The sequence below is a fragment of the Pseudomyrmex gracilis genome, unplaced genomic scaffold, assembly GCF_002006095.1.
Source record: "Pseudomyrmex gracilis isolate BER0280 unplaced genomic scaffold, ASM200609v1 scaffold_563, whole genome shotgun sequence".
Classification (NCBI taxonomy): Eukaryota; Metazoa; Arthropoda; class Insecta; order Hymenoptera; family Formicidae; genus Pseudomyrmex; species Pseudomyrmex gracilis.
Window position 1 is genome coordinate 27,660 of NW_018021147.1, and position 9,939 is coordinate 37,598.

Sequence of the window (9,939 nt, forward strand, 5' to 3'; positions counted from 1 at the left end):
AAAAAAAAAAAAAATTTTGTCAAAATAAAAAATATTTAATGCAAAACAACTTGGCGCGGCTGCACCTCAAATATAATGAACTGAAATTCTTATATGCACGGCAGTCTGATACTTACATGTGCACATGTAAAATATGTCTGTCTGTAGATAAATTTTTGGTGCAGCTGCGTCAAGTTGTTTTGCATTAAATATTTTTTATTTTGACAAAATTTTTTCTTTTTTTTTTGTTTTTCACGGAAAGTAAAGTTTTGCTGGGTCTACTTGTTAGTTTTACTACAAATCCTTTTGCTAATTTAATAGGCCCAGACAATTCTTTCTTTCAAAATTTTTTCCGTAACGAAAACTTAACAAAATAGTTATGTATACTTAGATTAGGATAATAATGTACAAAAGTACAAACGTACAAAATTTACTTGGTGCTACTTTGTGATATCACTTTTTTTGTAAAACGAGTTTTTAGAGAAAGAATGTTTTGTAGTATATAATTGTTGTAAAACAGGTTTTATAGAGAAAAAAGTTTTTGGAGTATAAATAAAAAAATAATTTAATTTATACAATACGTGTTGTGCGTGTACTTGGCGCCTGTTTTTACCTTTTTTTGAAAAGGTAAGTTTTTAGAGTACAATATACCTTACATGTTACTTCTTTCTAACTTACCAAGAGGATTATATTTATCAATTAATGAATTTACTGCACAACTAGGCCCAAAGAATTTGATTGTTGATTTCACATGATTATTGCAGTCAATAATTTCCAGTCCACCATATCTCATAAGCTAAAGAAAAATACAGAAACTTTGTAAAAAACATGTTGCAAAATAATATTTTGTCAATTGTAATTGCTTTCATACGATAAAATATATAATTTTACTTACAGTATTGATAGGAATGATCCATCCTGCCAATGTTCCAACACCAGCAAAGCAAGCTTTCTTACCTCTAAGATCATATAGAGTTTGTACATCAGGCAGAGTACTTTTTTTAACCACTGCAACAGCATACTGAATATTTAAACCATTATCATATATTTCTTGCATTATTGGTACAAGACTGTGGTATCGCCCAGCTATAAACACTTCGCCAGGGTCTAATGTTGTTATCTGTGCCTTTTCCTGGTCCAGCATCACCATACACTCTTCCTTGTTAAAAGCTTGTTTACAATATATTGAAAAATAGCTCAAACCAAAAGACACTTTTTCGCGATCAACCGCTCTGGAAAAAGCTTGGCATTTGTTCTGTTCGGCATCGGAAACTGTGCACCATGTGAATGTGTTGTTGAGATCTAGGCCTGTCAATAAAAAAAATAGTTGGAAACACTTGTTTGAACTATTTACAGCTTGTGAACAGTCCCGACAATAATTTACATCGTGCATAGAAAATGTTTGATAAAATTACAAAACATGCAAAGATTCAAAGAACGCCATAGTTAAATTTGGTTTTATGATGGTTTTAAAATGAAGTTTTGATGTTTCGGCAAATAACTTTGCAGTACCATGATTTTGATGCAACAGCAAACTACATAGAAACACGAATATCCTATAATGTTCGAGCCACATTATTTTTTTAAACATTTTTTCCACAATCGAGCATAGACAACACCCTTTTTTGACACAACTACTCTAACCGCAATGAAGTGAACTACACCCAACAATGCTCGTGACGTAATCCATTCGTTAAGGCCTGTTCTACAATACAATCGTAAGCTGTAGGTCGTAAAAAATTGAACAATCACAGATAAATCACAGAAGAATAATCGATTGTGATTGGTCAATTTCTTACGACTTACAGCTTACGACTATATTGTAGAACAGGTCTTTCTTTTCCAACGCGCAGTAAAATTCTTTTTTCAAATTGAACGCAGTATAGCTTGTAATGCAGAGAATTCAAATCTCAAAGGTGGCACGAATGATGATATATCGTAAAGTATACATCATAAATAGTGATATTTTTCTCAGAGTGTTGTTTTCGACGAAAAAGCCGGCAAGCGTGCGAAAGCATTCACGCCTCAAATAACGGGAGTTATTTCGTCGTACTACGTAGCGACTGTGAATCTCATGTGATTCGTCGTGTTGGTCGCGTTTTCCCGCGGAAGCATCATGGGCCTAATCTCAGATCCGTTTTTATTTGGAATCGCCTTGCTAGACACCGGCTTTATATTATTTCTTCTAGTGTATTATGTATCCTTTATTATCATTATTGTATTTTATCATTTTTATTAATTTTTTATTTCATACTATTTATCGAGCAAACACACACACACAAAATTGTATGTATAAAGGAAGTTTCTTCGAAACATGCAGAGATTACTTTGCTGTTGGCAACCATGCGTAGCGCTATTTTCATATTTTGTTCACAGAGAATTCAAATGCATTAATTCATTTTAATTGTCTATTATTGCTGAATTACTGAATGACAAATATCTTCCTTGACCGACAAATGTAGATTATAACCTTGTCAGATCTTGAATGCGATTATTTGAATGCGCAAGAATGTTGTTCTAAACTAAATACGGTACTATTATAAAAGAATAAGTTGTGTACATATTAAGTTGTGTATATTACATGCGTGTGATATGAACATTTATACGATTTTGTTGTAGGGAGTGTTACCAAAGTTAGTAATGCATACGCTCTTGATATTCCTTTTGTTGACACACGGACAATTTTTGTTAACACTTGTAAACATGCCTATGACAGTCTGGCTATTCTATGAATACTTCAGTGTTCCCAGTGGAAATATGGGAGTTTATGATCCCACAGAAATTCACAATCGTAGCCAGCTGAAGAAATATATGCGTGATTGCATGATTCACCTGGGATATTGCCTTATATTCTTTTTTATTTATCTTTACTGGTAGGTATCTTGTAAATACAGAAGTAACATTTATTTATACAAAAATATGATGAAGATAGATTTAATTTTCTGTGTTCTTCAGCATGATTGTAGCATTGCTCAAGGGAGATCCCATTAACAGAAATGACGAGACCATAGTAGAGCTATGAATGTAAGAAGGATGTTGTGTATCATACTCTTTCTATATTGGTGTTCAAATGTTCTTTTATATATAAATCTAATAATTTACATATATATATATGTATATATATATATATACACATATATATATATGTATATATATATATATATACACATATATATATATGTAAAATTTCTTTGATATATCTAATATATAATATTAATATATTAATTTATTTAATATGTAATATATATAAATATTATGCTTTTTTCATTAATGCTTTAATAAATAATAGATTTAATATAACTCTGTTATTTTTACTTGAAAATATTTTTTGTGCATTGTAATTGCAAAATATTACATAGAACATTTTTTATTTAGCAACTCATAAACCTATATGTATATACATAATTTATAATTCGCAAATATCTAGAAAAATAAAATTGTATCCATAAGTGAAAATATTGTATAATTTTAAATAGTGAATATTAAAGCATTAATGATACTTTCTTACTTTTGTCTCATGTGTTTGTATTGTTTAAACTCTGAAATTATTCGATTATTTTTTGACACATTTAATTTCTATTTATTATAACATGGATGTTGATGCAAAATCTCAGACATTTGTCACTCTGATCTATGCGTTACATTATATAACATTTTGATGTTTGTTTTTATACGAATCCTTAAAAGTCTATTATTTCATTAAAATGATAAATCTAACAAAATAAAAATACAAATATTATACATGTTTACAGCTGGATACATATAGATATCGCCATGCTGGTCATACATGTAACTCATGTAAATGATTGTAAAGAATCTAGTCGTAAAACCTAAGTAAAATCTGTGTTTTAGCAAGAATTGGCTTTCTAAGATATAACGTAACTGTAATATTTTATTACATTTTATTTTACAAATAAAAAACAAATTCTTGATAATTATCTCTTTTGAAGGATCTAAAGTTGTATTGAATATCAGAGTAAAGAACGTGGCGTGCATGCGCGCGCGCGCGCGCATATGTGTATACTCTCAAAACTCTTCCTTTTACTCTGAAAATAATCGCATCTACCTTAAATTTCTGTTAAAAATAGCAATAAATGGATTTATAAATAATTACTCTGTATGGTCATATCTAAATAATTTTAAGATTTTAAGATTTTAAGATGACATCGAGTCTTTCACTTCACAGAATTCAATATATAACAGTTTTATATGACAAAATATAAAATTTATTATATATTTTAACAAAAATTAAGAAAAAATAAAGAATAAAATAACAACATGTAAAAATAGTATTAAAAAAATGAAACATAACGAAAAAAATATGAATCAGGGCTCGTCCGGGATTTGAACCCGGGACCTCTCGCACCCGAAGCGAGAATCATACCCCTAGACCAACGAGCCATGTAACGATTTACGTTTATTTATCAATCTTAAGTAAAGTGTACGATTTATATGTACTGTTTAATTTTTTTGTGTATTTATGAACACAATTGGAGTTCTGCTATATTTATATGTTTTCATTAAATTGTTTAGTAATATTTTATAATTATTCACTTTTATCATGGTATTCTAAAACTTGGTGATTCTGAATTTATTTTGTGAATATAAGTAAGTCGAACCTCCTAAAACGTATATAGTCGGGACCGACGAGCCTCCCAAAACGTAAACTTCCCTTATTTCCTCACTCTTTATCTCACGCATGCGCAAAGACTTACTTAGTATAAATTCATCTCGCGCTAGCGCAGTTTCGATTGTAATCATACTTAGTGGTGAGAAAAATATACGTTTTGAGAGTGGATTTGTATACGTTTTGGAAGGTTTGACTGTATTCATAGAGATAAAAAAAGGCTTAAATAACCATGATTTTAAAAGTCAACAATTTTTGAGTTTGTGTATAATTATAATATATGTAATACACACATTCTATCAAATCTCAACATATATTTACAAATACACAATTAAAAGTACAATATTACAATTTAAACCAATTCTTTTTTGTGCATACTTAACAAATTTATTTTTCTCATTAAAATACATTACAATTTTTTCACATATAAATTTAAATAAATATTTTTACAATACATTGATAAAATAATTATATAATCGCGTTAGAATAGAATAAGACATATGGACATATGTACTACATGGAAAATTAATAATAAACAAGTTTTTGTAATATATTTTTTAATATATATTTATTCTTGTAATATATATATTAAAAAATATATTACAAAATTACAAATTATCATAATATATTACATAATTATATGTAATATATATATTAAATCTTGTAATATATATATTATGTCTCTGTGTATTTTTGTAATATATATATATTCTTTTAATGTAAGAGAAAATTATTTTTACAAAAATAATAGTTGAACTATTGAATACAGATGTTACAGTCACAAATACATCTTTTTTCAAGCAATAATATGCAGAAATCTGTGCATTAAATTTTTCGGAGTAACTGTAACTGCTGTGTATCCGTGTTTTTGGAACAACAACTTTGATAATCTTAAAATCACTTTAAGCTATTAGGAAAACTTCGGGAATTTATTTATTTATTTTTTCTACGTATCTCTGACTTACTGAATCACTTTACTTATTATATATTTCAACAATTTAATTACAAATATTAATCCTTTCCTCACTGTTAATAAATCTAGAACAACATTCTCTTTGGCAATATTTTTTTATTTATTTTATTAAATATGTATAATTTTTATAATTTCTAAGTGTTAGTTTCTTCAATAACTGTCTTATATTAATAATTAAAAACATCGATTACAAAAAGTGTACTAGTGACGTTACTTTATCCAAATTCATAATTATGAGGCACGTAATGTCTTAGTATTTTTAAGTAATACTTGATAAATAAATTACGTTTCTATATATCTACACGCAATATAATTGTTTTTTTAAAGGTAGCACGCTTTCTTGTTAGCAAGAAGATAGGAAGTTATTGCGTTGAGAAGTTTTTACATTTAGTATTATTTTATATTTGGTATAGTTTTTGAACAATTTTTTGCGATATTATGCGAATAATATTGTGAAATTAAAAAAGATAAAAATGATTGTACACGAAGAATATACGCAAAAATCACGAATAATCGATACAATCAAAAAAGATAAAAGTAAAATTGAAGACAAAATTCTAATCAGTAAGGAGAGGATCATGGTATAAATTTTCTAGACTTACATAAATATTTAACGAAATTGTAAACGACACATTTATATGTATGTCAATTAGAAAATTTGCACAATCATGTAAACCACCAAAAGAAAGATGAGGAACACAATATAACACGATGATAGGCACACTAGTAATTGGCAAAAACAGTTCTAAAGTCTCTCATTCTTGATTCATTATGATATGATGATGACTTAATATCGATTGGCGGCTTACGATGCAAACTTTTTATCAGATGTAGCTAATGTGTAATATTACATAATATACACACCATACATATATTATTATGCTTTACTATATATACTTATTGTTCTACTAGGCGCATATATAATGTCTAGAAACTCTAGAATAATATCCTAGTGTAACGAGTTAGTAAAGAGAGACAACAATTAATAAAAACAAAGGCCAGAACAAGTGTGTGTGTGTGTGTGTATATATGTGTATATATATATACACATACATGTGTATTATCAGTTGAGGCCAAATTTCTTCACTTGCATTCAGGGATTGAATAAAACTGTAAATTTGTATAAAAGAAAATTATTTAAGAACTTTTAACTTGTAGAAACGTTTTTCGTTTTAAGTTACATTATCGTTCAATCGTTCAATCCCTTGCATCTTGTTTAGTGTATAAAGTTACATCTATATGAATTTTCTTAGTATTTCTATTACCAGCCTATTGCGGAAGGAACACGAGAACCCACTGTGAAGTCCTTATATTGAGAGAAGACGCATATCTAGACAAAGATATATTTTCGAAAAGCCTATTATTTCATCAATTTTATTATTTCGACAGAAATTTTTGCAATAATAACAGACCTTATCTTTCAGTCGTTGACAAAGTTGCAAAGCGATAGTAAGCAACACGAGGGCGTCATTCAGCCACGGGACACTACATTCAGCCTGTTGTGTTTCGTACTTGACACTGCCGTGAGCGTTTTCTAACTGATAGATAGCCAGCACCAGTTTATAGCTCTGAATATAAAAACTAATAGCCAAATTCTCTGGAAGGTTTGGATTAAGAGATTTCTGTAAACGTAAAAAATTCTACAATAATCATGAGAAGTTTTGCAGCAATATTATAGCGAGCAAAAATAAAAAAGAAATCTTTCTTATTGTATGTACCATATTTCGACTTTTTATGAGATCATCAATTGTCTTCTTTCTAGGAACGATTAAACTGGTCCTACTCCTCTGAAGACAACCCAAAATGTTACCTAACACATGCATAACTTCATCGGATGTTTTGAAGAGATAGTGTCTATCCACATTATCTATGTGTGCTATTCCCTGCTGCAAGTGATTAGCAGCATCCTGAATTTGTTGCAATTTCCATGGATGTTCACTCTGAATACTTGTTCTCATATGAACATTCTGTTGTCGTTGTACTTTAAAATTTACTTCCTGTATAAAGTAGACATTTTTTAATATTGCAAAATGATTAATATAATAATGTGCAGATTTAATTAAAAAACTGTTGATTTTACAGATAACTAAATACAAAAATTGTAGAATAAAGTTTTTCACTTGATTTCAATAATGTGATTTTAATTGAATTCTTTACCGCATTTGTGATACTATCGCCTGTTAATACAGCAACACATTTGACTTGATCGTGAGGAGCAGTAAAAACAAATCTGTCAGTTTTGTTATGTTGATCGTTACCAAAGAGAGCTAATGGAAAACGCTGAGCACATTCCTTCAAATAAAGAATATGTAACAATCACATGTTAGCATATGATTAATATATACAAAAGCAATGTGAATAAAACATTTTAATGTGTGTGTGTGTGTAATATAGAAAATATATACGAATATTATATGATTTGTTGATATGTATACATACCATTAGGATATTTCGAAGTTGAGATAACGAGGAGTGCACCTCTTCATGGAGCACCCACTCAAACTCCATTTGCTAAAAAAGAAAAAACAGAAAGAAACATAAAGCATTAAGTTGCTACTTTGAAGTATCTATATATTCTTTATTATACACAAGACAATGTTCAAAAAAATTTGAAACGAGATAACCTCAAATTCATCGTTTATCACGAAATATGCGCGTGATTAGTTTATATAAACATTCTTATCTCACGACAAGCGTGACACAAATATAAGATCGTCTAATGATTAGATAAACGTTAAGTAAAGGTAAATAGCTTACAAGATTGTGCGCCTCCTCCTTTTCACAATCCGCCATTTTTTAGCTGGCGAGTGGCGTCTGCTATTTAAGTCATAGGGCATGTGCATTTATAGCATACATACTAGAAATTTCAAGATATTCGAAGGTTTCCATGATGTAAGTATATCATAGGTCTGTTCTTTTTACCTGAACTGGTTACACTAGTTCAGGCCGACGTCCCATTGAGCGGAAATCTATAGCGGAACGGAATGTGCGGAACCAGCTCGACCAATCATAGCCATTCCGTTTTCTTTCCTTCGCTTATTCCGTGGTTACGATTGGTCGAGCTGGTTCCGCACATTCCGTTCCGCTATAGATTTCTGCTCAATGGGACGTCGCCCTCAGAGTTTATCTCACTGAACTATATATAGAACGCGCCTTGCCATTGTGCGAGCTGTCCGCGATAAAAAGCATCACAGGCCTGTTCTACAATACAGTCGTAAGCTGTAAGTCGTAAGAAATTGACCACTCACAATCGATTATTCTTCTGTAATTGATGTGTGATTAGTCAATTTCTTAAAGAGTCGTCTACAATGAAGAGTTGTAGGCCGTAACAGTAAGAAATTGACAAATCACAATCGATTATTCTTCTGTACTTTGTCTGTGATTTGTCAATTTCTTACTATTACGGCCTACAACTCTCCATTGTAGACGGCTTTTTACGGCCTGTTCTACAATACAGTCGTAAGCTGTAAGTTGTAAGAAATTGACCAATCACAAATAAATCACAGAAGAATAATCGATTGTGATTGGTCAATTTCTTATGGCTTACGGCTTACGACTGTATTGTAGAACAGGCCTACGACTTACAGCTTACGACAGTATTGTAGAACAGGCCGAACAGGCCTGAGGCCTAATCACCTTGACTAATCACAAACCGATTACAGAAGAATAATCGATTGTGATTGGTCAATTTCTTACTATATCTCTGTTTTTGTCTCGTCGTCGCTGATTGGTTGAAATTTATACGAGTACAGTTCAAGACAAAAAAACAACGAAAAGCAAAGAATGACTGTGGCTGCTTTTCTTTTAGGAGACACAAGTCTAGTTTCCACCAAAGCATTAATTCCCACCTAATGCGACGTAGAATCAAATTCAAGTCGATGGAAACCTGTCAAATTGCGCCGATTTTACTTCCGCTTCGATCTATAAGGCTTGGTTTACGCGGGCAGTAACTGTTAATTTATGCCAGAACCGGTAGAGTTTAACCATAGGATTTTAATACTTCTGTTTAGACCTGGTTTATGCGGGCAATAACTGATCTAGTTTCCACCGAAACCCTCAATTCGGTTCCACTCCGGTACAGATCAAATTTAGTGTTCCGTTTCCATTGGAAGTAGAATCAGAGAGAAATCTGAGAGCGGCCATTCTATTGTAATTTTTTACGACGGTTTCAGCCGCTGGTTTAGCCGTATTTCCACAAAAGTGGAACTCAAAGGCCGTTCTACATTAAACGCAAGTATCTGATCTCGTGGAATTGACCAATTGCAGAGTCAAATCAGCCAATCGACCAACGTGATTGATCAGTTCCACGAGACCTGCGACTTGAGTTTCATAGAGAACGGCCTTTGAGTTCCACTTTTGT

The 9,939-nt window shown here is 30.9% G+C and overlaps 3 protein-coding genes and 1 non-coding gene across 6 annotated transcripts in view; 1 reads left to right on the forward strand and 3 right to left on the reverse strand.

Annotated features, from left to right (window-relative positions):
* LOC109861081 (melanotransferrin) overlaps positions 1–1,727 on the reverse strand; it is a 6,844-nt gene extending 5,117 nt beyond the window's left edge. Inside the window, exons 1-3 of the mRNA XM_020440592.1 lie at positions 1,492–1,727; positions 875–1,287; positions 658–775 (exon numbers count right to left, since the gene is read on the reverse strand). Coding sequence (XP_020296181.1) covers positions 658–775; positions 875–1,287; positions 1,492–1,570 — 610 coding nt within the window. The 5' untranslated portion in view covers positions 1,571–1,727. The remainder of the gene's footprint in view (positions 1–657; positions 776–874; positions 1,288–1,491) is intronic.
* Positions 1,728–1,911: 184 nt separating this feature from the next.
* Positions 1,912–3,074, forward strand: LOC109861080 (protein cornichon homolog 4). The gene is made up of 4 exons (XM_020440591.1): positions 1,912–2,176; positions 2,442–2,510; positions 2,599–2,852; positions 2,935–3,074. The coding sequence occupies exons 1-4, from the start codon at positions 2,096–2,098 to the stop codon at positions 2,999–3,001; spliced, it is 471 nt and encodes a 156-aa protein (XP_020296180.1). The 5' UTR covers positions 1,912–2,095; the 3' UTR covers positions 3,002–3,074.
* Positions 3,075–4,308: 1,234 nt separating this feature from the next.
* Trnap-cgg lies at positions 4,309–4,380 on the reverse strand. The gene has a single exon. It is a non-coding gene; the product is annotated as a tRNA-Pro (tRNA).
* Positions 4,381–5,290: 910 nt separating this feature from the next.
* LOC109861077 (protein rogdi) lies at positions 5,291–8,486 on the reverse strand. 3 transcript variants are annotated; one of them, XM_020440585.1, is made up of 6 exons: positions 8,337–8,486; positions 8,019–8,090; positions 7,737–7,871; positions 7,298–7,576; positions 6,992–7,219; positions 5,291–6,909 (listed from the first exon to the last, which is right to left on the reverse strand). In XM_020440585.1, exons 1-6 carry the CDS (start codon positions 8,370–8,372, stop codon positions 6,841–6,843), a joined length of 819 nt encoding a protein of 272 aa, XP_020296174.1. In that variant the 5' UTR covers positions 8,373–8,486; the 3' UTR covers positions 5,291–6,840. The 3 variants fall into 3 exon arrangements, with proteins under 3 accessions (XP_020296174.1, XP_020296175.1, XP_020296177.1); XM_020440586.1 differs by having other exon boundaries at positions 6,992–7,201; positions 8,337–8,478; XM_020440588.1 differs by lacking the exon at positions 8,337–8,486 and adding an exon at positions 8,204–8,269.
* Positions 8,487–9,939: the final 1,453 nt, after the last annotated feature.

What these genes read in the sequence shown, in the direction of transcription:
- LOC109861080 (XM_020440591.1), top strand. Translation starts at nt 2,096, where the DNA reads ATGGGCCTAATCTCAGATCCGTTTTTATTTGGAATCGCCTTGCTAGAC. An exon ending in TATTTCTTCTAGTGTATTAT is followed by an intron (nt 2,177 to 2,441) that starts GTATCCTTTATT and finishes CGACAAATGTAG; the next exon opens with ATTATAACCTTGTCAGATCT. An exon ending in GTTGTTCTAAACTAAATACG is followed by an intron (nt 2,511 to 2,598) that starts GTACTATTATAA and finishes ATTTTGTTGTAG; the next exon opens with GGAGTGTTACCAAAGTTAGT.
- LOC109861077 (XM_020440585.1), bottom strand. Translation starts at nt 8,372, where the DNA reads ATGGCGGATTGTGAAAAGGAGGAGGCGCACAATCTT. An exon ending in AGGAGGAGGCGCACAATCTT is followed by an intron (nt 8,091 to 8,336) that starts GTAAGCTATTTA and finishes TTTCTTTTTTAG; the next exon opens with CAAATGGAGTTTGAGTGGGT. An exon ending in GTCAACGACTGAAAGATAAG is followed by an intron (nt 6,910 to 6,991) that starts GTCTGTTATTAT and finishes ATCTTTGTCTAG; the next exon opens with ATATGCGTCTTCTCTCAATA.